The sequence below is a fragment of the Schistocerca cancellata genome, chromosome 6 (assembly GCF_023864275.1).
Source record: "Schistocerca cancellata isolate TAMUIC-IGC-003103 chromosome 6, iqSchCanc2.1, whole genome shotgun sequence".
NCBI classification, from domain to species: Eukaryota; Metazoa; Arthropoda; class Insecta; order Orthoptera; family Acrididae; genus Schistocerca; species Schistocerca cancellata.
Genome location: NC_064631.1, coordinates 162,332,869 through 162,360,101, shown reverse-complemented (window position 1 = coordinate 162,360,101; position 27,233 = coordinate 162,332,869). Strand labels below are relative to the sequence as shown.

The window sequence follows — 27,233 nt, the reverse complement described above, 5'->3', positions numbered from 1 at the left end:
GAGATCACGAATGTAAAATTAGAGAGATTAGAGTGCGCACAGAGGCCTTCAGACAGTCGTTCTTCCCGCGAACCATACGCGACTGGAACAGGAAAGGGAGGTAATGACAGTGGCACGTAAAGTGCCCTCCGCCACACACCATTGGGTGGCTTGCGGAGTATAAATGTAGATAGATACAGAATCATACGTGGAAACTACACTGATTCGAGAAGTACAACCAACAAATGAAAATATAAAAGGATTGAAATAGGATCTGATCGAAACCCAGTAATTATAAATGAAATGATAAAATGATGGTGTCTTTAAACATGTTTGATTTGAGTGACAAGTCCCTTATACTATATTCTTCACACCGGCATGAAAATGAGTATGTCAATGTTCTACACCTAGTTACTAAACCAAAAATCCTAAATTATCTGGCTGAGATAGGTGTCAAAATAAATACTGTTTAATGCAATTCTAACATTCTTTAAATGGGGAGACAGATAGCTCTTTCCATTTTATTACCGAGCCGAAATCACTCACAACTCATTTTTTGTGCAATGAAACCAAAATAGAGGAGGGAAAAAAAAAAAAAAAAAAAAAAAAAAGGCCGAACTTGGGAAATAAGAGGGTCCCGAGGTGCCACATTTTATTTTTGAGAGGAATGTGAAAACCGCAAATTTTATGTAACCTTTCTTCCACTACAATTTAAAAATTGTGTTAACAGATTTCTCAGTTTGTTCCACAAAAAAAAATATGTATGACATACAACTTAATTTTATGTGAGTTACATAATTATAAAAAGTTATAAATAAATGGTCATGGGCACTGAATAGAATACATATAAAATCAGAGGTCAGCATTTTGAACACAGTCTGAAACAGAACAATAACAGACGAACACAGTGAAAAAAATGACGATAACTCAGTACTGATCTAGGAGCAATGGAACTGGAATGAGGAAAAAGAATGAGACTAGCCAAATGAGACTGAGGCAGTATTAAGGAACGGAGGAAATATAATGAAGAACAAGACTGGCCATGGTGAATGGTGAATGACTATTCCAGGGAATGAGACAGACTGCAACCAAAGCGAACCGTGACTGACTATTCCTTAGAAATCATTCCTTGGTCCCCCCTTCACTTTGCAAATCACCAGGTACAAAGAAACAGTTCACCAAACAACCCACATTTAGTTTTCATAGTGCTAGTCATATGGCGTGACGTGAATAGGTTCATATGACAACAGCAATAAGATTGTTGTGCCATATCCAAGATGGTCATGCCATATGATTTCGGTGAAGTTTCCAGACTGGTAGAATGTTGTATCTCTCTGACAGTAGATTGGTCTCTGACCCACTGTTATGGTCAACTTATTACGATACTAGAATTTCTTTTTAGTAAGTTCTCAAAAAGCTAGGGAAGGAAAAGCCTGCTTTGGACAACTTCCCCCCCCCCCCCCCCCCAACATAACTTAGTGCAGCAGATGCTCCAAAAGTTTCTCACTAATGATAGTTTTGTCAGTCACTCTTTATAATCCAGATACCCAAACATTGTCTCATATTACTGTCTCCTTTTCCTCATGCCAAGTCAGACCACCTCGAGAATTTTTCTGAAGCAGCAGTCGCTGTTCAAGGAGGACAAATCTCAAATACATGTCTGTAGATGGATTCCAGGACTGTTGCTGATGCATTGTGTGTGTGGTGGGAAAGGGGGGGGGGGGATGCATTTGTTTTAGTGGGTGAGGGACAGAAACCTTCATACAATGTCTCGAGTGTACATAACTTTAAGTAAACTAATTTCAAAAATACCACATTAATCATGGACCACGACCTAGCCCAGATTACTTCCTGAGTAAATATTTCATGTTCATCCTTTATTGGATCATTCTCAAACGTCTGAAAATGAATCCATAACGGACAGAGCAAAAGAAATCCTTTTGTTTCAGTAGGCTACAATGTTACAGGATTGGGAAAAGTAATATTTATCAATGTCAAATAAGGGATTTAGTTCACACTTCATGCATATTCTTTGGATTGTTAGACTTCCTCTAACATACCAGCATCTGACAGCACAGAGCTGTTGTAGGTAGCACAAAAATCTTTACTATAAAAATTGCTCATTTAAGAAGTTATTTCAGTAGCACCAATGATACTAAAGTCCACAACCCGCATCAGATTACGGGTCTACTGCTTGCTTTAAAAATTAATAGTCTACCAACACACATTCTTCCCAGATAATGTTATAAGTTGCACTCCTAAGAAGAGTCAAGTCTGATATTGCAGCCTTAACGTACACACAACTATTTCACAAAACAAAAACGTAAGTTACACTTACATGAGTTGAACTTTCTGAACCCTGCAGCAAGAGGCTGCTTCTGGAGAACCGTTTTTCAGGTGTTTGTACTTCATTCTCAGGATCGCTGTGGGGCTGTCTGTGTGCCTCTACTTCTCTTTGAGGAATGTGTTGGTGCCGACTACGTGTTATTACTCCTCTTTTTTGGGTACTCTGTGGTGAACTGGTGCTAGCGCCATATGGACCACCTCTACTTGGTTCAGATTTCCTTCTTACCATCTTTGTAGGCCTGAAAACATATGATCAAGTACATGAAATGTGTAACATGCAATAAACTAACTAAAAATAATGATCATCAGATTTCTGCTTGTGTAATTTTATTCTGCAGCTGCTGAGTAAATGCTCCCTAGATCTGTTTTCCAATATTACAGAGCCCTTCAACTGTATCACTGCTAAACTGCTGGTTCCCCACGAACAGGATCCTCACAAGTCTGGTCCTTGAAAACCATGAGACAGGAAGACCTCTATGGTCTACTACTGAAGTTTTTCTTTATACAGCTTAAAAATATTGCAGGACTGTACACGTCGTTTACAGCAATGCATTTCTTATGATTTAGCTAAACTGTTTAAAAATCAGGATTTGCATCTTGTTTACGCTACTAGTAATAAACTTCAACGTAATTATATTCACAATGAATGCCCCCAGTGAGATAGGTACAGAGGATCGGACGTATATAAATTGGACTGTAGCAATTGTGGAAAGTCATACATAGGCCAGAATAGCAGAAGGTTCAAGACCAGGTTCAGGGATCACTTGGTAACTAAGGAAAGTAAGATTAAACAAAATTTTGCATTTCGTGAGCATCTAAAGTACAGCGAGCACCAGTTCTCCACACTAGAAAACCTGAGGATACTACGTCTCGCTCAGAAGGGGAAGAAATTGAATCAACTAGAGGAGCTGGAAATCGCTAAACCTCTCGGACGTTGGCAAAGATAGATTGCTGAACGATCAACTAATTAGCAGTAATCAAAGATATTATGATACAATGTTACCAGTGTTCCGAAAGTTGCTGCACTTCCAAACCATAACTACCGTAATCTACTATACAATTTTATCCCGCCTGTATATACACAATAATACGTAACCCACTTCCAAACCATAACATGTGTGTGTGTGCGTGAGTGTATACCTGTCCTTTTTTCCCCCCTAAGGTAAGTCTTTCCACTCCCGGGATTGGAATGACTCCTTACCCTCTCCCTTAAAACCCACATCCTTTCGTCTTTCCCTCTCCTTCCCTTTTCCCCCGATGAAGCAACCATTGGTTGCGAAAGCTTGAATTTTGTGTGTATGTTTGTGTGTCTATCGACCTGCCAGCGCTTTCGTTCGGTAAGTCACATCATCTTTGTTTTTAGATATATTTTTCCCACGTGGAATGTTTCCCTCTATGTATATCTATGATTCATTGTTTTAAGGACTAAGAATTTTTCCGTCTCTTTGTTTGCAATGCTTAACATTGCCCCTGTTCCCGGTATCTTGAAGTTTTATTGATTTAGAATACTTACACTACGACTGTACCCCAAAATTTAGCTGTTTTGCTCTGAGTGACTGAGTTCTAATGACATATTGTGATTCATTGTTCTTTATGTAATCATTTTACCTATTTTTTTATATGGGGGTACCTTTATTTCATCTGAGGGTTTTATGTGTCTGCACTGGTTTGCTTATATTACTAGTTTTATGGACTTTTGTTTTTCGAAATATGCCTTAAGTCGGTCATGCGTGCCACCTGGGTACTTCTTGCCGCACCAGACACAGCACCCGTATCTCAATTTTTCATAGTAATGTTTGTGTGCGCATCAGTACAAATATTTTGCCATGTGCGGTTCGTACCGCAGATCTGTAAGCTTGGCTCTATCTTGTACTGCCACGGCAGGGCTGGCTTGTGTCCTCAAGGCAACATACAGTAACCTAGGAAAACTTTACTGCCACATATTTGTACTTTCTCAGTGTTATTCTGGCTATTTCTCTCATTTCACTAGGTCCACTTCATGGTTTAGATGTTTTGTGATGGACGGATTATATATCCTGTTACCTTGGGGTCTATTTTACATTATATGAGGTTTTATGACTGATTGGTCACATATCAAGCTACTTTTATTTAAGTTTTTATTGCTTTCAATGCATGTTGTCTGCGTAACTGTGCAAGATAGGACCATGCCCTTTCCCTCCACTTGTATCTAATTGATTGGTTTTCTTGTTTTTGTAGGCAATCTGATGATGCCCCAAAAAGGTGAAATGATTGGCATTAAATAATTTCCCAACCGAGACAGTTTTTGACCTGAAAAATAAATATAAGTATCTGAATACATATATGACACATTAAAATATCTTTACAAGAAACAATATTAATGCACTGCTTGCTAACTTCAGTTTAATGCTATAAATGTGTGACACGAGTAAATGTTATTGTATGAGCATTTCCAGCAACTAACCACAAAATAATAATTGTGAAGACCAGAGCTTTCCCCCAGTGACTGACATGGTGTATACAAAATGGAAAACTGGGGAAGAAAATAATTAATTCTGTTCGTATGTTTCTTTTACAGAAGCAGCTTTTAGCACGCCTTCTCAACATAGTGAATATATTGTGTACAGAAACCATACTAAAATAAACAACTCCTCAACAAAGAACAGTTTGGTTTCCAAAACAGCAGAACTACAGTTTTCAAAAGTGGTGCCTGAAGCTCTTGACTAGGGTGACTGTTACAGGTACAGTTCTAGACCAGTTAATACTTTTAACACTGTTGGAGAGAAAAGAGAAGAAAAAAAAGAAAGAAAGAAGAAAACGGGGGAGGGGGGCTACTGAACCAGGAGCACAATGTATAGGAGAACCAATTTATGAGTAGTTTAGGTCATGCTTGAAAAACAAGGTGCTTTATTTAGAAACCTACAGATCAGATGATGATAAAGTAACAGATCCACCACATATTAACATGCTGCTTCTATAGCGTAGAACACAAGGACCAATAATATGCAATTTTCCAGATAACATAAGATATTATGAAAAAATCTCTTTGTGGTGAAAGCAACATCATAGTCACTGATGAAACACTAAAACTGCTACAAGAAAAGCCAAATGAAATGCTCAATGATATTTAAAATTTGAGAGTATTTAATAAATTCACACTGAACATACAAAAACAAAAAGCACGAACTTCAACTTAAAGAGGAGAAACAACTCTGTCACATTAAACATAAATGCTAAATCTATATACTGTGCAGCAACCCCAGAGTTATTATAGTCCGATCCACGAACAATGGCAGTTTGCAATGTCAAGGCACAGATGGATGGGGACTGCACTGTTGACGATTTCAAGTGACAGTTGCAGTATGCGTATGCTCGTTCTTTCTGCTTGAAGAAAGCATATATCCTGCAAATTATGTCTCTCACTTGCTTAATCAGAATTTATCACTTACCACCACAACCAGCATGTAACTAACAACAAGTGGAATCGAAATTCACTGAACAATATGCTATGGTCACGTTTAAAGCTCTCATTAACTACAGCACTCACAACAGAGTGCTCAGGACACTACTGAACACTCATTGGTTGGCAGACAATACGAAGCTTAGGTGCGTCAAACAAGCCTAAACTTGACCGCCATCGTTCATGGCTTCAACTACAGTGTTAAATCTTTGTCTTTAAATAGGTAAACCGATAGCCTGAGAATCAATGACACAAGCTGCACCAACCGGCCAGAGATGGCACAGGAAGCAGACACATGGGCAGAAGCACTGCAATCATTTGGTTATTACAAGTCATCGCTCAGCAAAGTACAAGCACTTCTGACTGTGCAGTGTTTTGCTATCAACTATCACTACCACCATGCTCCACTACAAATGACTGTGACTTTGGCATGTGCGCGCATGCCAAAGTCACAGTCATTTGTAGTGGAGCATGGTGGTAGTGATAGTTGATAGCAAAACACTGCACAGTCAGAAGTGCTTGTACTTTGCTGAGCGATGACTTGTAATAACCAAATGATTGCAGTGCTTCTGCCCATGTGTCTGCTTCCTGTGCCATCTCTGGCCGGTTGGTGCAGCTTGTGTCATTGATTCTCAGGCTATCGGTTTACCTATTTAAAGACAAAGATTTAACACTGTAGTTGAAGCCATGAACGATGTCAAGGCGCGTGCGCGCGCGCGCGCGCACACACACACACACACACACACACACACTATTACTACCAATTACGATTAGGATGAAAGTTTCACCAACGGCAACATGGTCATGTATACAAACAGTGATCCAATACTATCAAATGTTTTTTTTTATTTTTCCAGTCTTTGATCACAATATCAATTCTTTAGACGATGACCAGTTTCAGTCCGTAATGACCATCCTCAGGTCTACAATATACAAATACATACACCTAGTGAGCAGTGTGTCTTTCAACACAATACAGCAATACATATCACAATATACTATCATACAGCCAGGAAAATGCATAGATAAAATACGGTAAACCGTACCTTTTTTACACAATGTCCTAAAGTGATAGGGCCATAATGGCAACGTCACATATATCTAAAATAAGGTGTAGAATAGGCCACATCGTCCACACAGTCATTATTGCAACTGGCTACTGAAGTACAGTAGCTACCAGAAACCTGTTTGCCTACATTCTCCCTAGATGTCGCTACTGTGGGCTTAGATGTAGTCATCACTTATGGGGGGAAAAAAAACCATAATCTGATACAAACACATAAGGTAAAATACATGTAGCAGACTTCTAAAATTGATAACTATCATGGAAACCAAGTTTGATACATTAAAAGATGAATAGTTACTCATATAAAATTATTAAACGGAAATATATGAAGAGAATGGTGAATATAAGGTCAACAATTAATATACATAATACATTACCTGTAGCAACCTATAAATTGCCTATGAAAGCTAAAATGTGTATATGACAACTGACAAAAGGACAGATCAATGATTAGCGTCCTCTGTTGAGTCGGCCGCCATGCTGTTATGTAGGCGCGCACCAATCTTAAGAATTTAACCACTAGAGGGCTTTACATACAACGTGATATGTCTCCCACAGAAAACAATTATACAATGTATTAACAGTCAATAAATAAAATTATTTAGTCTGGCTATACATTCCATGAGTAGGTAGGACATAATCAGTTACAGGATTAGAGTGACTAATGTATGGAAGTAAGGCAAATGCGTACTGTTCTCAACATGAATCATCAAGTAAGGCTAGGTATAAATATGTGAGGCATTATTTGGTTATTGTAGTACATTATCGAACAACGCAAAGTAGGCATTGGGCACAAAATTGCTTTGTCCATTGAGTACCCTAGTGGGCTCATGTTTTTTGGCTTTGTAAATCTCCAACAAGTCGAGAGTGCGACCCTTTTCTCATAAAAGGGCCTTCTTCACCTCTCTGATCCACTGACTTTTTAGATTATCATTGGCCGACGATGAAATACGCCAAGAACTTAGTATATTAAGGCAAATTGCAGTAGCCAACGGTTTCTCAGCTAAAGATGTTATGCATCCATACAATAGGATAGAAAAACAGAAAGTAAATAGTAGGTAGACCCACAATCATCTAGAAAAAGAAAGAATAAAGAAAACCTGAAAGCTATTCCAATGAAATTTTGCGGAAAAATGTCCCAACAAACAGAAAAGTGTTTGAATAAATGTAAGGTTAGATGTGGTTTTCAAGTTAACAACACTCTGAAACTCCGTGTAAAACATAGTTTGAGTAAAGATTCTGATAAATTTGACGGTTCTGGGGTTTACAAGACCGTTTGTAGTAATTGTGACAAATTTTAATTTGGTCAGACTGGCCATTCTTTTAAAATTATATTCAAGGAGCATTTGCAGGCACATAACAAAACTGCATTGGGAATGCATTTGGTAGAAACCGGCCACACTATATGCAATATCGAGAGTTATATGCGTATTCTGCATAGGGCAGAGAAGGGTCGCGCTCTCGACTTGTCGGAGGAGTTGGAGATTTACAAAGCCGAAAAGCATGAGCCCACTAGGGTCCTCAATGGACAAAGCGATTTTGTGCCCAACGCCTACTTTGCTTTGTTTGATAACGTACTACAATAACCAAATAATGCCTCACGTATTTATACCTAGCCTTACTTGATGATTCAGGTTGAGAACAGTACGCATTTGCCTTACTTACATACATTAGTAGCTCTAATCCTGTAACTGATTATGTCCTACCTATTCATGGAATGTATAGCCAGACTAAATAATTTTATTTATTGAATGTTAATATGTTGTCTAAAAGTTTTCTGTGGGAGACGTATCACGTTGTATGTAAAGCCCTCTAGCGGTTAAGTTCTTAAGAACGGTGCACGCCTACATAACAGCCTGGGGGCCGACCCAACAGAGGAAGCTGATCATTGATCTGTCCTTTTTTCAGCTTTCATATAGACATTTTAGCTTTCATATAGGCAATTTATAGGTTGCTAAGGCAATGTATTATGTATATTAATTGTTGACCATATAATCACCATAAAAAAAAGGATCAGTCCTGTTCTCTTCATATATTTCCGTTTAATAATTTTATATGGGTAACTGTATTCGTCTTTTAATGTATCACAATTGGTTTCCATGATAGTTATCAATTTTAAAAGTCTGCTACATGTATTTTACCTTATGTGTTTGTATCAGATTTTTTTTTTTTTTTTTACATGAATGATGACTACACCTAAGCCCACAGTAGCTACATCTAGGGAGAATGTAGGCAAACAGATTTCTGGTAGCTACTGTACTTCAGTAGCCAGTTGCAGTAATGACTGTGTGGACGATGTGGCCTATTCTACACTTTATTTTAGATATATGTGACGATGCTGTGCTGATTATATTTATATGTTTTGACAATGCCATTACGGCCTTATCACTTTAGGACATGGTATAAAAAAAGGTACGTTCTACCATATTTTACCTATGTATTTCCCTGGCTGTATGATAGTATATTGTGATACGTATTGCTGTATTATGTTGAAAGACACACTGTTCAATAGGTATATTGTATATTGTAGATCTGAGGATGGTCATCACGGACTCAAACCGGTCATCGTATAAAGAATTGATATTGTGATCAAAGACTGGAAAAATAAAAAAAACATAGGATGAAAGTGCAAAGACTGGTTTTACAAACTATTGGTGCATTTGTGTTGTGTGACAAGCAGTGCAATAAATTACTTTTGCTACACCAACAGCAGAAATTACATTGGCAAAGAGGACTAACTTGTTGCACATGGCTGAGCAGAATACCAAGCTTTAGTTAACATGGATCTGGAATTCCTGAAACTGTGGCAGCAACAGCTGCAGCTTCAAACACTGCAGTGAGCACAGCAGTATGCTTCAACTATGAGAAACCCTGGAACACCAAGTGAAGCATGCTGCACAACAGCTGCCCATTGTACAGAGGCTCATCACATCAGCAGAGCAACTGCCTACACCATTCAAACTACTTCATCTGAAAAATTAGGATTGGGTCTCATACTGAAAATGCCTGCAGTTTCACTTTCAGGCTAGTAATATCATCAATGTTGCTCAGCAGTGACCTTTTCAGACTGCTAATGACCCACATTTCATGTGGTTTCTAAGGAAATGAAACAGAATTACTGGAAATTGATTGTGTGCTCTCTTTGTATTATAAATTCCAAACTCTTTCCAACCTTTCACTGTCACAAGGAATCAAATCAGTCATATGTTTCAAAGGCAGCTGATATTAAAGGTCTGATGTGTGAATGTCTATTCAAGTGCAAAAATGTGACTTTTAAACAATTCTTTGATAAATGAGTGTGACATTTAATAAATACGTATGCGCTCCATAAGGTAGAATGTGCAGAGACAAACTAGTAAATACTGCTCTAGAGGAAGTGTTAGCAACTGTAAAGAATTTTGAAATCACGCCTGCAGCATAGCAATTTTTTGATGGACCTATCGTGTTGCTAACACTTAGTTTAAGAATCATGAAAGAAGGTTATATATGTGGAAGAGACCTGGTGACAATGGAAGGTTGCAGATTGTTTATAAAACGACAAGGCACAGATTTCAAACAAACATTTTAAACTGAAAGTCTTTTCCAAGGGCTGATGTGGACTCTGACCATAATTTATTGTTCACAAACTGCAAGTTAACTTAAAAACAGCAAAATATAGGAAATTAACTCGATGGAACCTAGATAAGTTGAAAGAACCAGAGATTATTGAGAGTTTCAGAGGGAGCATTAGGAAACATTTGATTGAAACACTGGAAGTGAATACAGAAAAAGATGAACTGGTAGCTCTAAGAGATGATATTGTGAAGACAGCAGAGGATCTAATAAGTAAAATGACAAGGCCTAGTAGAAATTGCTGGCTAACACAGGAGATGCTCAATTTAACTGATAAAAGAAAAAATATATAAAAATGTGGCAAATGAATCAAGGGAAGGTACAAGGCGATGTACTTCCCCACAGGTGGTGGTGCACGTTGAAATCCCCTATTACAAAGAAACAGACAGGCTGGGAGGAGAACAGAGTAGTTGTTTGATTAAAGTGGACATCTCAAGTAAGGAATTGCCCAGTCTGGGGATAAACAAGCATTACAAATGGTAATCACTGGGGTTGTCCATACTTGCACTGCTATTGCTACGTGGTATGGAGAGGAATCCACTCATTGACGACATCTGTACAGATCAGTGTCTAGACCCTTCCACATGCTCTCTCAGGACCACTATGGTTCTGAAAGAAAGATTCAAAGTAACCTTGAAGAGTTAGAGAATAGTCATCAGTGAAATGTGTATCTTGGGGAGCAACACAGGCAGCAGACAGAAGGAAATTAGTTGCAGTTCTGGAAGATGACAGTAATGTCCAGTGCAGATCAATTAAATTATTCTTTTAAAGGAGTCCTGGTTAGGTATGAATGGGCTGTGAGGGCAGGTCAGACCCCAGGATCACCGTCACTGAAGCGGAATTATCAACATCAGCGAATGTCAGTCCAGAGTCTGATGGTATGGGGAGACCTAGTGCTTCATGAGTCAATAGAATAGCCTTCTCCAAAGATTTCTTCTTTTCCTGTCACTGGTTTTAGTGGTTGAGGAGTGCACAGCCCTGTGTCCCTCAGTCAGTCACTGCTTCAGCCATTGTTTGGCATCAAATCTCGGGTGGCTGGTCTGTAGGTTTCCAAGAAAAGGCTTCCCAAAAGGGAGCCCTGTCACTGTTATATGGTGAAGGAGGGTGCTGTTTCTACAGCCAGGTGGGGGGAGGGGAGGAGTGGTTCCCAAAGATAGCGCTGTAGGAACCACGAGAGAAGAGGCCCTACTATCACCCTCCTGGTCTAATTTATTCTTGTAACTACGAGAGGTCAATGTAGAGGAGTAAATACACCAGGTACTGCTGATAACTTGATCACATAGTGGCAGAACCCAACTCCATGGAAACAGGATATAAGTGATTGTATTTTTTCCAATGTTCAAAATATGAGGTGATCGGAGACCTTCAGTCACTGCATTTTGTGTTTTTTAATTATAGTAGCACAGTCTGGGAATCACAGTAAGTGGTCATTCTTGCATTTGACAAAGACAGGTGGTAGTGCAGATGGTGAACTTTCACAGTGACCAGCCAGTCTCCGCAAAATGGATCATGTGTATGCCAGGGAGATATATGTCCAAAATGCTGACATTTAAAAACACTGCATCACAGAAATATAGTTTTCCATCACTGTGGCAAATCTGGAAGCGAATTTGTCTCATAAGTGAGAATGAATACCCTGGTGTTGAGCTCATTATCTGGCATGCCTTGATGTAGGCAACATATGAAGGGGATCCAGCTAAATACTGCACATTTTCAACAGGGCACATGAATAAATACATAAAAAAATGGGGTTCCTTGCTCCTCCAATTGTGTGTGTTGTTGTTACGTATGCAGTGTTAGGTTACAATGAAAAATTAAGCCCTGCAGCATATTTAGGTCCTTGTGGGATGTTACAGTAACTGGTACATCAAAAATCTGTTTGCAAGAGAGCGACACCCTGAAATGGTTTGGAGTTGCTGTCCTTGTCATTCACCAAATGGAAATATGTTTTCTATATCCTCCACACACAACACTGGCTTAGCAGAAAGGACAAACCAGCATTCACCCCACAATGAAACCCAGGAGGGTAAGTTCCTAGGATTATAACAAATCTGTACTGAATCGAGGTCAGTCTGAAGGGACTGTCAAAGCCTGATGGCCACTAACTGATAACATCAGTCTTTTCATAATGCCAGATATCCAACACTATGCCACCTACTCCAAATGAGGGCCCCACTCATAGGCACTGCCCACCATGAGCAAAAGCCAGTGCCCAGAGGCCCCAAACCGACAAGCGCCCACTCCTCAGCATGCACAGGAAGGTGGCAGCTCGGGCATCAATAGTGCTATAGCTGCTTTGACAGGAGAAATTCGTGAGAGTAGGAATTTGCTAAACTTTGTTATAAAATTACTACTGCTCAGAATTCACAAGATCTGCTGCAACTGGCGAAATTCTTATACTGGCAGAACCAGCTGAGTTTCGTACAGTAAAGTCAGAAAACAATTGCTTGCTACAGGGACATCAGAGGGTATGCTTGCTTTCGGGACACTGAAGAATTATTTGCGGGAGATACAGACGTCTCCAACTTAGAGCCAAGTACAGCTGGACTCAGAATTTAAAGCCACTATCAGAGCCATCTCCTGCACTTGCACCGTTTAAGAGCGGTTACAATGAGCCATTAATGTAATCACCAAGACACGGGGGACTCAAGACTAGTAATTTGCATGAGGATTTAATTGCACATTTTTAACATTCACAGCCAGCTAGCTACAACATATCATGCGCTTTGACAAATCTTATTGGTGTTCATGTTTACTTTTTCAGGGTTCTTGCTTTAAATTGCCAACCATTTAAGTAGTCATTGACCGTATCCATGATATAGTTTCATATTATGCTTCATGTGTCCACCATCTGTCACAAGGCTACGGTTTATAACTGTAACCTTTTGTCCACTTATTAAAAGTTTATAAACTTCATTCAGCGGAAAAATCATTTGATACCTTATGGCAACAAACCAAATTTTTATAGTGACTCTACCGTCCTTTGTAGTTTGACGAGTCCCATCATTAATATATCCATTAGAGGTGTGGTACCCTAACTTTCATGCTCAATTAGCGCACTACTAGTAATTTTCATTTAATAAGAAGTTAATCATTGCACAACATTGTTTCTTTTAAATCTGCATGATGTTAAGGGGAGCTTCCCTTCACTGCAAGTCACCGGGGATCAGTCTTGTAGCATCTTAGGGGACCATACTTACAGCCTTCTGTCATGAAACATTCTGTCGTGAAACAATTTCAGAAGACCAAATTTGGTATTTCAGCCTTCTCTCCATCATCATACATTTAAGTGCCAAGCATGGCACCCGAGTGACTGAATAGACGATTTTGATCTGCTTACAGATTTTAAGTAAGACCAAAAGCTCTTAGGGTTTTTAGTCACACCAGTTGGCAAAATTTTGCTTTCGGAGTCAGTGAATACTTCTCTCATTGCTCTCCTCAAACTTATTTTCACTTTGTTCAGCTTTTGTTTGTTGGCAATGTTTTGGCTTCTTTTGAACCCGTGATGAACCTCTCTTTATGTAGCAGTTTTCTGATACGGTTATCAAACCATGATGGGTATTTCCCATCCATTAAGGCCTTGCTCACAATGAACCCTTTGAGTACGAGGTCGCAAGTTCAATCTTTAGTAAGGCTCATTTGAAAGTGTTGTGTTAACAATTATGACAACAAAAATATCTGCTAATGACTCACCAAGTGCATCAGGGAGGCGACAGAAAATGTGTCCTGGAGGTGCAGCTGGTAGTACAGAGTGTGAATGGTCGACTTCATTCCATTGGAAGAATTTTGGGAAAGTGTAGCTCATCCATAAAGGAGACACGTACAGAGCACTAGAGCAATCCACTCTTGAGTACTATTCAAGTGTTTGGGACCCCCTGCAGTTCAGATAGTTAAGACTTCAAAGCAATTCTGAAGCCAGCTGCTAGATTTATTACCGGTAACTTTGATCAGCACACAAGTATTATGGAAATGCTTTGTGAACTCAACTGGGAATCCTTCTTTCCACAAGGTGCTATTGCGCAAATTTAAAGAACCAGCATTTGAGGCCAACTGCAAAACGGTTCTACTGCCGCCAAGATACATTTCGCATAAAGACCATGAAGATAATAAGTTAGAAATTATGGCTCGTAAGGAGGCTTCTACAGAGTCTTTTTCCCCTCACTCTGTTTGCGAGTGGAACAGGTTGATTGGTTGGTTTAAAGGGGGAGGGGACCAAACTGCTAGGTCATCGGTCCCTTGTTCCCAGCAAAAAATTACCCAAGGTAAAGGAGAAAACAAACAAGACATATGGCACAATAACAGGAGAAAAGAAAAACCAGAAGAACGACAGAAAGACAACAAACACTACAATAGACAAAGCAGGACTATAAAACCACAAAGAGATGCAAGAAACAGGAAGAAAATATTAAAAACAAGAAAGCAGATTACCATATCTGGCTGACCATGAGAACAAACAAGCAGAAGCCAGCCACTCTGCAACACATTAAAACCTCCACCCAAAAAGCCCTAGGGTGGAGGACACAGAGGGACAAAGTACATGTGCTAAAACTCAGATCAAATGATAAAATCCACCCTCAAGAATAAAAAGTAAAACTAAAGCTGCTGTTTAGGCATTGTCACCCAACACCGAAGGTAGGGTGCTGGGAAAGTTAAAAGTCCACCACAGAGCGTCTAAAAGTGGGCAGTCCAGCAAGACGACTGTCATTTGGGAGCCACAGCGACACTGAGGTGGGTCCTCGCGACAGAGGAGGTAACCATGTGTGAGCCACATATGGCCAATGCAGAGCCGACAAAGGACAACTGATTCCTCGCAAGAAGCCCGCAGGGAAGACTTCCACACATTTGCAGTCTTCTTAGTGACATGCAATTTGTTGTGCATACTGTTATGCCACCCTGTCTCCCAAAGCCGAAAAACCTTGTGGTCTAAGACAGAACGCATGTCAGTTTCAGAAATGTCCATCCCCAGGAGCAGTTTCCGCATAGCCTGTTTGGCCAGCCTGTCAGCAAGTTCATTGCCTAGGATTCCGACGTGTCCTAGGGTCCACACAAACACCACTGAACAACTGGACCATTCCATGGCATAGATGGACTCTCTGATGTTCACTAGCAAAGGATGGTACTGGTTGATAGCTTGTAGGCTGCTGAGGTAGTCAGAAGAGAGAAGAAACGACTCACCAGAACAGGAATGGATGTACTGGAGTGCACGAGATACGGCCACAAGCTCTGCAGTGAATACACTGAAGTCAGTGGGCAAGGAATGCTGTTCCATATGGCCTCTGAGCCAACATTACCATCAGCCATTGAGCCGTCAGTGGAAACAACTTCAGAGCCCCCAAAGACATCAACAATCAAGGGGAAGTGACAGCGGAGAGCGGCAGGGTTAATGGAATCCTTAGGGCCATGCCAAACGTCCAGACGAAGCTTCGGCCGAGGCGTATACCATGGAGGTGTACGTGAATGGACCTCACAAGCAGAGGTGGTAAAGGGAAGGACTCCAGTTCGGAGAGAAGAGATCGCATGCAAACTGCAATTGTGAGCCCTGGCCTGGGCCATCAATGTGAGAGATGAATTGCCGCTGGTGAGAAAAGGTGATGGTAATATGAATGCTCAGGAGAACTATGAATGTGTGCAACATAAATGGCCAGCAGTTGTGCATGTCAGATCCACAATGGAGGGACTCGGGCATCCACCAGGACACTGGTCGCAGGACTCGTTCTAAAAGCTCCTGTCGTTAGGTGAATGCCACAGTGGTGCACTGTGTCGAGTAAATGCAACGCTGAGGGCGCCGCCGAAATGTAAACCAGACTTCCATATTCATATTCAAGGCGGGATTGAACACGGGCTCTGAAGAGCTGGGACGTAGAGTGGTCTGCACCCCAGCTGGTGTTGCTCAGGCAGCATTGAGATGCTGCCAGCACTCCTGCTTAAGCTGATGAAGGATAGGTAGCAAAGTCAATCGGGCGTGAAAACCAGTCCTAAGAATTGATACGTCTCCACTACATTGAGTGGATCATCATTAAGGTAAAGTTCAGGTTCCGGATGAACAGTACTACGCCGACAGAAGCGCATGACACATGACATCGCAGCAGAAAACTGGAAGCCATGGGCTAGAGCCCATGATTGCGCCTTGTGAATGGCTCCCTGTAGGCGCCATTTAGCAACACCAGTACTGGAGGAGCAGTACGAAATTCAGAAGTCATCTGCATACAGAGAAGGGGAGACCGATGGCCCTACAGCTGCTGCTAGGCCGTTAATGGCTACTAAAAATAGAGAGACACTAAACACAGATCCCTGCAGAACACCATTCTCCTGAAACTGTGGGGAATCTATGGGAGGCACCGACTTGGACACAGAAAGTATGGAGCTACAGGAAGCTTGGGATAAAGATCAGGAGTGGGCCTTGGAAATCCCACTCATACAATGTGGCAAGAATATGATGTCGCCGTATCGTGTCGCATGCTTTATGTAAGTCAAAAAAGATGACAACCAAATGTTGGCGTCTGGAAAAGGCTGTTTGGATGGCAGACTCGAGGAACACAAGATTATCAGTGGTAGAGTGAACCTGGAGGAAGCTGCCCTCACATGGAGCCAGTAAGCCACGTGACTCCAGGACCCAACCCACCGCCGACACACCATACATTCCAGCAGCTTACATAGAACGTTTGTGAGGCCAATGGCCGATAGCTATGCAAATCAAGTGGATTTAGCACTGGTATTATGGTGCTCTGCAGCCACTGTGATGGAAAGACGCCACTGCACCAGATCCGGTTGAAGATGAGAACAAGATATCGCTTGTAGTCAGTCGAGAGATCCGACCCAGAAGCAGTGTCGGGGCAATGTGCAAGGGCACTGAGGAGTTCCCGCTCTGTATATGGGGCATTATAGGGTTCACTGCGGCGTGTAGTGAACAAGAGGACTTTCCTTTCCATCCACCGTTTGAGGGTGCAAAAGGCTGGGGGGTAGTTCTCCAGCTCAGAGGCTCGAGCATAGTGCTCAGCTAAGTGCTCGGCAGTTGTGTTTGCTTAGGTAGAGAGCACGCCATTGATGTTAACACCATGGACACCTGTTGGGGTCTGGTACCCTAAAAGATGGTAGATCTCCATCCTGATGAAGGCAAACACAACTGCCGAGCACTCTGCTGAGCACTATGCTCGAGCCTCTGAGCTGGAGAACTACCCCCCAGTCTTTTGCACCCTCAAACGGTGGATGGAAAGGAAAGTCCTCTTGGGAAGGTGACATATGGCACCCAATGGTCGACACATACCTCTCTCAACACTCCTGCCTCAGTGACTTCCAGCGACCACCAAGGGACTGTCTTTCGCTGGGGGCACCCTAGAGAATGAGGGATCGCATTTTCTGCCACATAAATTATTGTTGTAGTGACCTGCTCAATCACAACATCGATGGCACCACATGGCAGAGATTCAATGGTTACAGCAGAGGTGAAGGATACCCAGTCTGCCTTGTTTAAAACCCATTTGGGTAGACGTCCATGGGCATGACACCAGGGGAGTGACAGGAATATGGGGAATTGGTCACTACCGCACGTCGGCACGTGGTCTCCAGTGGGTAGATGGGAGAAGTCCAGGGCTGCAAATTGATAAATCAATGGCCGAGTAACTACCATGAGCCATAATAAAATGTATGATGGCCCCAGTATTAAGAGGCAGAGGTCGAGTTGGGACAGTAAATTTTCGACATCTCTGTCACGTCCAGTAACCATGGTGCTACCCCACAAGGGGCTATGGGCACTAAAATCTCCCAAAAGTAGAAAAGGTTTAGGGAGTTGATCAATCAGTGCAGCCAATACATTCAGGGGTACCGCAGCATCTGGAGGGAGATATACATTGCAGACAGTTATTTCCTGCGCCATCCGTATCCTCACAGCCACAGCTTCAAGAGGAGTTTGAAGGGGGACAGTTTCACTACATACCGAGTCCAGGACATAAACGCAAACTCTACCCGACACGCTATCATATTTGATACGGTTCTTGTAATATCCCCTGTAGTCACGACGGGCAGGGATCCACATTGCCGGGAACCAGATTTCCTGTAGGGCAATGCAGAAAGCAAGCGTAAAGCTTAACAGTTGCATGATCGTGAGACTAGGAAGGCATGAAACACTCAATGAGGCAGTCTACACCTCAGGTTCACCTACTGCCTCCGACTTTTTTCCTGAACAGGCTATATCCATTGCGTCTGAGGGTCTGGCAAGATCTAGGTCCTCAGGAGATGCCAGAATCTTCACCTCATTCTCAGACGCAGAGCTTATAGGTAGCGGTGGTGTGGGTGCCACCGCAATTCCCTTGGTCTTGGGGATCTTCTTTCTGGATTTCTCTCGCTGATCCTTGGGTTTCTCTGGCTGGGAGGGCTTCAATAATTCAGTCTTCGAAACTGAGGATGATTGTGAAGCCCTATGACTAGCTGCTTTTGGGCACTTTAGCCACTGGTGGGTGTTATCTTTCCCACTAGCAGAAAAGCAGAAACCTGGGAAGGGAGTGACCCAAGGGACCCCTTCCTAGCGAGAGGAGCTGAAGAAGAATTATGCTTCTACAGCTGAGAAATGGGGACTGGTGTCTCCAATTGTTGGGGGGGGGGGGGGGGGGGGCAGTGCTCCCAAAGTAGGTGGGAGGGAAGTGTCCCCACCATCAAGGGGCAGGTGTAGTCTTCCGGCTCTGAGAGTCAACTGGGACTCCTGGAACTGATGGGGCTACAACAGTTCTTGTAGAGACAGCGTAAGAGGAGATCATAGCCACAGGATGCATGCACTCAGATTTCCTCTTGGCCTCAGTGTAGATCAGTCGGTCCAGGGTCTTGTATTCCATGATTTTCCTTTCTCGCTGTAAAATCCCGCAGTCTGGCGAGCAAGGGGAATGATGCTCTTCGCAGTTGACACGTTTGGGAGACGGGGCACATGCAGTATTGGGATGGGATGGATGTCCACAATTTCGACATGTGATACTGGAAGTGCAGTGGGATAAAATATAGCCAAACTTCTAGCACTTAAAGCACCACATTGGGGGAGGGATATATGGCTTGATATCACAGCAGTAGACCATCACCTTGACCTTCTTGGCAGGGGGGGGGGGGGGGGCGAGTGGAAATAACTAGTAGTTGTACAAGGTACCCTCTGCCATGCATTGTACAGAGGTTTGTGGAGTATGCATGCAGATTTAGATGCAGTGAAAAGATAAGTGAATTCACTCTGCCCACTGCTTGAGGGAATGAAATATAAGCTGTTATACTCAGATGCAGAGGCTCGAGCACAATGCGGATGTTCAGCAACAGCATCTATGTCAGGATAAACAACACTATTCAGGGAGACACCAGTTACAAGTGTGGGGGACTAGCATCCATAGAGGCATCCAACCTTTGCCCAAACTTGCAAAGGAGGGTCCACTTACACTAACATTCCGTTCCCAGCTTTCTTGTTTCTGTGGGTTTTTTTAGGTGGTGGGTCTAGGCACGGAGCCATTTAAAGGCAATGACGTGCCATATCAATGGATGGCGCCTGTCTGATCTCTAGTAGCCACAGTGACTTTCGAAGCCCACCAAGGTACTATCTTTCACAAAAGGAATCCTGAGGATTAGGGGATCGCTAAGTCTGCTGCCAACAGAATGGCTGAAGTTGTGCTCTGGGCAGCTGCATTGATATCTTCATTTGGTGGTGTGCTTAAGGCAATGGAAGAGGCAAAGGCATTCTGGTAAGCACTGTTGAGGGCCCATCTGGCAGGATGCCCAGATGAGTGATGCTGTGGAAGGAACAGGTCAATCAGAAAATGATAATGTCAAACATAACATACTGGACTCTCGAATGGAGGGAGAGAAGACCCGGCTGCAAATAGAAATTAGGTACACACGTCACACTGAAGCAAGATCAAGAGATCAGTGATCGTTGTTTCACCCCACAAAGGGTTCTGAGCATTCAAGTCACTCAAAATGAGGATGGGCAAGGGAAGCTGATAAATCAGTGCAGACAATGCATACTGAGACACTACACCATCAGGAGGAAGATACACATTACAGATGGTAAAATCTAGAGAGGAGAAACAGCCACAGCCCCCAAAGCCATATCTAGTGGCAAATGTTCACTGTAGAGAGTCCAGAATGTATATGCAAATCTATCCAAATATCGTACAGCTGAATTCTCAAAATCTTAAAATAGCTGCGGAGAGTGGGTTTCCAATGTTGGGAACCAACTTCCTGGAGGACAATGCAGAAAGCAGAACAAACAAATAAGAGATGTTGCAACTCATTCAGGTGGTGGAAAAACCACAACAGTTCCACTGAAAGATCACACTTTCGGTATCCTGTGGGGATGCAAAGGGACCAAGGAGGCAGGTAATCCCCCAGATTTGCCTGCTGCCACCGGTCATGAGGATATGGCATCAATACTCACTGATTCTCAAGCAGGTTGTGTGGGATGATCCAGTGCCACAGGAGCCATCAGAAAATCCATCTCGAGTACAGAGCCTAAGCATGAGGGCTTTGGTAGCATTGGGAACTCCAGAACCACCTCCATTTTGGAGATCTTATTTTTGTCCCTCTTCTCATCAAATGGTTTCAGTGTCCACGAGGGCTTGTCTGACCATTTCAGGAGCACAAGAGGAACGCGAAGCCCTACAACCAGCAACCTGTGGCTTCTTCAGCTGCACATCAGCAGAATCCTGGAAAAGGAGCATCCCACAGGATCATCTCCTGCTGATGGAGTTGGGAGTCAACACTCCTGAAGTGGACGTAGGTGGGGGAGAGGGGATGGGATGGTGATTTTTGTGTGTGTGTGTGTGGGGGGGGGGGGGGGGGGGAGACAGTAAGAGGAGGGCCCTAACTGTGAGGGTACCGGGTGTAGTCTAGTGGCTCTGACATGAAATGCACCAAGGGTGAAGATACTATTGCCAGAGAGAATGGCATCATCATATCCATAGCAAAACATATCATACATGCAAGATGCAAATGATCACATTTCTTCTTGGTGTCCTGATAAGTTAGTCAGTCAACAGTCTTGTGTTCTTCGATTTTCTTTTCTCTTTCGAAGACAGTGCATGTACGTGAAGAGAAAATGGTGTTTCATGCAGATGAAACAGACAGGGGGAGGGGAACACTGAGTTTTTTATGCAACTGATATCCATAATCCCAACAAATGTGTCTGGCATTACAACACTAAGAGTTGTGACCGAATCTCACGCATTTCAAACACAACATGGAAGGAAGGACATACAGTTTCACATAAGTCCAATTCACCATCATGTTGACCTTTTCCCATAATAAGTCACCTTCAAAGACCAAAATGAAGCCCAATATCCATCCTACAGTCTTTTGGTCCTAATTGGGCACGACAAAACAAACAAATACACTCCACCACTCAAAAATGGCATGTAACTTATCAACAGTCTGTAAAAGGATGTCGGGCTGGAAGGTTTTTATTAGACCCTTCCAAGAAGAAATAAAATCTCTTTTATCAAATTAATGCTTTTTAAAAACCTTAAATGCAAGCTGCAGCTCACACATCATCTGCTAAAATGTCCGGCAAAGTGGGCGGCAGCCTGACCCTGAGACATAAGTGGCTAAAATAGGGGCAAAGGATCAGGAAATGTCTGACCATTAATAGCTGGCTACAGAAAGAACAGCTGGGTGCAGGGTCGCCATTCAAGAAGTGGCGGTGACTGCAGCAGCAGTGCCCTATTTGCAACCGAGCTAACATTACTTCCTCACAGCGAGACGGCCGGCAGAAAGTTGACCAGGGTGTTGGGAGAGGTTTGCCTGCTCTGAGTTTGTTCCCATGAAGGGAGCACCAATGGTCATGCCAAAGTGACATAATACGCCGATAGAGAAAAGTACATGTATCTTGCGAGGGAACAGAGTAAGAGGCGGGCCGACCGAGATGGACCGCGGCCTTGGCTGCAGAATCAGCAGCGTCATTCCCAAGATAACCAATACGGCCAGGAACCCACATGAACATCACTTGGGCTCCCCCATCCGGGAACAAATGGAGGCAGTTCTGGATCCATCAAATGATAGGGAGGACTGGATCGGGATCATCTAGACTCTGAAGGGCACTGAGGGAGTCAGAGCAGATCACACAGCGAGTGAGCTGGAGCCTACAGACATAGTGAACAGCCCAGCTCGATAGAGGGGAAAAACCTCTGCTGTAAAAAATTGTGCATTGGTCGAAAAGCAGGCTGGAAGAGGATACAATGTAGCATATAAAGAGTGTCAGTTACATGAATAATACACAGGTTATCGCAGATGAGCAGCACCCACAATTGAGCAGGGATGTTATTTTGACCATAACTGAACCACCTTTCATTTTCAAACTGCCTGCTACTTCCCCAAACCTATCCTCTCGGTGTCCAAGAAAACTGATGTCTTTGTGGCCATAAAGGAATCCCTGTCAGTCCTAGAGCAAATTAAGTATTGTGGGGAGTATTTCTCTCCTTGACTCTTAGCTCTATGTCCCTCCCACGGACTGCCAAGGAAGGAAACATTTTATGTTCATATGTCTCCACATTATAAGAATCGTTTCCTACAGAAGAGACTGCTGGGGCCCTGCAGCCACCAGCAGAAGAAGAAAGTTTATGCTGTCTCATTTGTGAGTCGTATGCCTTAGAGCCACCACTTCTAATGTGGGCTCTCCCCATGGTCACCATCACCCACAGCGATGGCAGCGAGTTTCTGTGCCCCAGCCATGACGGACATATGTGGGGAGTTTCCAGCTCAGGCACAAACAGTGCAATCCCTGTGTGGCCAGAGGGCTACCACCATGCAGGTACTTAATGATCCCCACCCCGCCCCTCCCACACAAAGGGATGGCTAGCATGCTGGGTTTAGGGAGTGTTAGTTTCGCCAGAAAAGAAGAGTAAGAAAGGTGGAAAGATAGAAAAGCACAAAAGGTGGAAATTACACCACACTAGGTGACCTTCCCTGCACAATCCACACTTCTGTAAAATTTGTAAGATGAATGGTATGTCAAACCCAACAGTGGGGAATAAGTATTGAGGTACAAAAAGTTGTACAAAGTGCTGGAAGAGAAAAAAAAAGTGTCCAAAATAACAGTACAAATCCAAGTATGGTCAGCACCAAGAAGACCATCCAGTGGAAAGGCAGAGGGGAAAATAAACAGTAGAATGAGGGACTTGCAGCATGTAAAGGGAAGTAGTGCTGCTAGGACCAGAGCTCTGTGTCAGCCAAGCATTGTACTCACAAAGGAAATGTAAGCACTTGACTAAGGGGTACTGAATGATGCTTTTGATTTTTTCTCATTTGTGCTCTACATCTTCATCCTCAGCAGTGAATATATGAAGCTGACTATTCAGATACTAGCAATCTGTATCCTGTCACTCTCGCTGAGCAAAAATATTTTCCTACTTTTCTCAACATTCCTTGTGACACCCATAGTAATTGATGCTACCACTGCTTTATGATCACTGACACCCTCTCCTCTGAATTAAGCAATTAAGAATGTTCAGGTCTGTTTGGTGCTAGAAGGTCTAAGATGTTACCTTCGTCACTTTGTTCTGCTCAAAGTAACTTTCTGACAAGATGTGTCGAAATAATGTCACAAGAATCACTATCTCTGTTACCAGTTTTGATTGCATGACTCTCCTATTCTGTACCTGGCAAGTTGAAGTCATCCGCTATTACCTACTACAATAGTATGACCAGGGAACTTATTCACAAAATTCTGCAAGTTCTCTCTGAAGGTAGCCTGAGGTTTATCAACGACACTCCTACATTTTGTCACCTGGGATTCATGAAGACAAAAAACAGAAGCAGACACAGGTATCACTGGAAAGGTCTCTAGCGATCAAATAGTTACTGTGTCAGCCACCGTAAAGAGTACCAGCGATGGAAACACATGCCCCAATTACCTCTAGGGACATCTGACAGCAGCAATTCCCCGCGAGGCAGCAGCTATCCACCTATCAGTAATTTATCTCTTAGGGACATTCCCGTAACTGACAAACAGAAATCTAATATAACAGCCTCCACTTACACACCTTAACTATTACACTGTCACTAAAGCTGTGCCAACAGCTGAACCTCTGGAAATTGCAAGATATCTTGTAGAAGATATCATTTGAAAGCTCTCGGAGCACCCCAAGTTATAATCTCCGATCATAGAAAAGTTTTCCTTTCGATACCAGTGTCATAGACAATTTGAGGTAGGAAATACACCTATAGCCTGCCACCCACAGACAAATGGCCTCACTGACTGCTTTAATAAGAAGTTGACAGATATGCTCTCGATGTACATGGATATCACACAGAGGCTGAGACACAATACTGCCTGTTGTGCCATTGACATATAGTACAGTGAAGCAAGAAACTACAGGCTTCACGTTGTTCTTTCCACTCCACAGTTGTGATGGCAAAATATCAATGGATACACTGTTTTCATTTCAGTCACACAATGCTCCTGATGACTGCATGAAACACTTGATTATAGGACCACAGTAGCAAGACTGCTGGCTTGCATATGCACTCTGGATGCCCAATGCCCAGGAGAAGGACTGAGAGTGCTATAATACCAAGCACGAGCCAGTGAGATTCAGTCCAGGAGACTTAACATGGATTCTTACACCCGTGCAGAAAGTAAGACAATCTGAGAAGTTGCTAAAGTGCTACTTTGGGCCATACTGTATTGTTCAACACTTACTGGACATCACATATGTTGAGGATTATGACCCTTCTTCAAGATGACTAAAGTGCAGAGACATCGCCGGCATTCTCTGTATGAGTCCTTACTACAGTCCTGAGGCGCTGACAATGAGGGCTTCTTATTCAAGGAAACTAAAAACTCACTTGATTACCATAAAATTTCGAAGGGAGGTGGCTACCATTGATGCTCATCACAGTGAAGAGGATATGACAACACTATCACAGTGTGAAGATCCATCAGCGCTGGCCTAAAGAGGACAAGATCTAGAACCAGACTGCTGTAGTCAACTCCAACGAGAAATTAAACTGCAGATCATGATTTCTTCAGGAGGGGGTGCAATGCCTCGAGCTGAGCTGTATGCAGGGTCCTTCCATGTCAAGTGTCCCAGTTTAGAAGATGATCCCAGCTCGACCATCTTCAATTTTGATGAAATTTGTACAGGATGTACCTGAGGGAGTTTCAGGCTCACCTGTAACTTGGTTGAAGTGCTAGAGCCATTTTTGTGAAAACTACTTTTACAGAGACCGAAAAGTTGTGAATAAATCGTCACGTTTGGCATTCCACTGTTCCTAATGTAAAAGAGCTAGACTCTTGCTTCTGGGTACAGTGGTACAACTTTGTGTGCTCTAAACACAAATGTTGCAAGTAGAGTTGAGAAAGCAAGTGGAGTTGAGAAGTTGGCATAACCTCAGTTCAAAGTGGGCAACAAATCATGTCACGAGAAATTTGCCCCATAGTTTAACGAAGCATAAGTAGTGGAGAAAGTGCATTATGGACCTGGTCTTTTGCCAAACTACTGTTTGTCTGGGTGTTTAGTATATCACAAATTTTGGCCTGGCTTGTACTACTGTTTGTCTGGGTGTTTAGTATATCACAAATTTTGGCCTGGCTTGTGTGTTTAATTACTGTGCTACCATCCTGTAAATTTGCTAAAAAACATGAATGTATCAAAATATACCCGTGTTCAAAGTCATGTATCTCAAAACCTACCACATTACATTCATTAACACCATTCAACAGAGCACATTTCATTCTATTAGAAATACTTATTTTCATTTTGGTGTCTCTTTGGGGTAGGTGCTAAAAATTCGCCTAAACTATTGACTTTTTTTGGTAATTCGGAAAATCCTTGCGTTGGTCCATGGTGACTATGCCACTACCAGTCTCAAGACTGGTAACCCCATCGTCAAGGGGCCCGATAGCCATGCAAGTTTCTTTACTGGAGATTCCCAAGCCTGAAAGTGGGTGTCTAGCAGGCTCCCAAGCCGGAATGCGAATATCTAGCAGGTTTCCAAGTCTGAATGTGAGTATCTAGCAGGTTCCCAAGCCTTTTTTGGGTCTCTCTGTGGTTCCCAAGCCGTAATACAGAATTCTTCAATTGTTAATTGTTTTAAATTTTTTGCTGATGTCCACAACTATTGCTTCCGGCAAACTGTATTGCCGCCCCATCATTGAAGCAGCTGTAACTGGTATGACTGCAATTATCTGTTGTTCTGGGATCCAGCATATGTCTCTTCTAGCAGGCCAATGAAACGATTGAGCAGCTCCATGAGGATACATGAAATTAATCAAGGCACCTTTTTCTTCACATGAAACTTCACAGATATTTCCTATCCATCATTTTCCATCATACATGCAAGCAACATACTGGCCAGACTGTAGTTCATTAATGGCAACATGTTTAGTAGCAATTTTAGCATGTCAGTTAACATTTGCTATAAAGGACAATGTATCATTTGATACTCGTTTTTCATCAATTGCCACAAAATGGTGATGGTCTCTTGTACCAGACACTGTACATTCATCCTCAAAACGTTTCTGTTGATCAAGTTGGTGTTAAGATTTGGTTGCCAATTGGGCATTGAAGGCCAGCTCTTGCTGCTAGACACTTAACTGTGCCCCCAATTCCGTCACATGGTGATTTCCCATGGCTTGTTGCGAAAAAATTCCATTCTGCAGTAATGCCAAAATCTTTGTGATGATGGCAAAGATTTAGGAAGCTCTTAAAATTTTTGTTCTGTTCTGCAGAACCATCGCTAAAATAATGAATATGCTTAATTTCTGTAAAAATGCCCTTAAGGGATTTAAGCAAGTACATTAAAAACATGCACTGCAACTGTGTCATGTTGGAG

The 27,233-nt window shown here is 42.5% G+C and overlaps 1 protein-coding gene across 1 annotated transcript in view; it reads right to left on the bottom strand.

The window, feature by feature from the left end:
• LOC126191052 (uncharacterized) overlaps window positions 1–27,233 on the bottom strand; it is a 145,166-nt gene that overhangs the window by 93,649 nt on the left and 24,284 nt on the right. Inside the window, exon 2 of the mRNA XM_049931765.1 lies at window positions 2,318–2,564. Coding sequence (XP_049787722.1) covers window positions 2,318–2,554 — 237 coding nt within the window. The 5' untranslated portion in view covers window positions 2,555–2,564. The remainder of the gene's footprint in view (window positions 1–2,317; window positions 2,565–27,233) is intronic.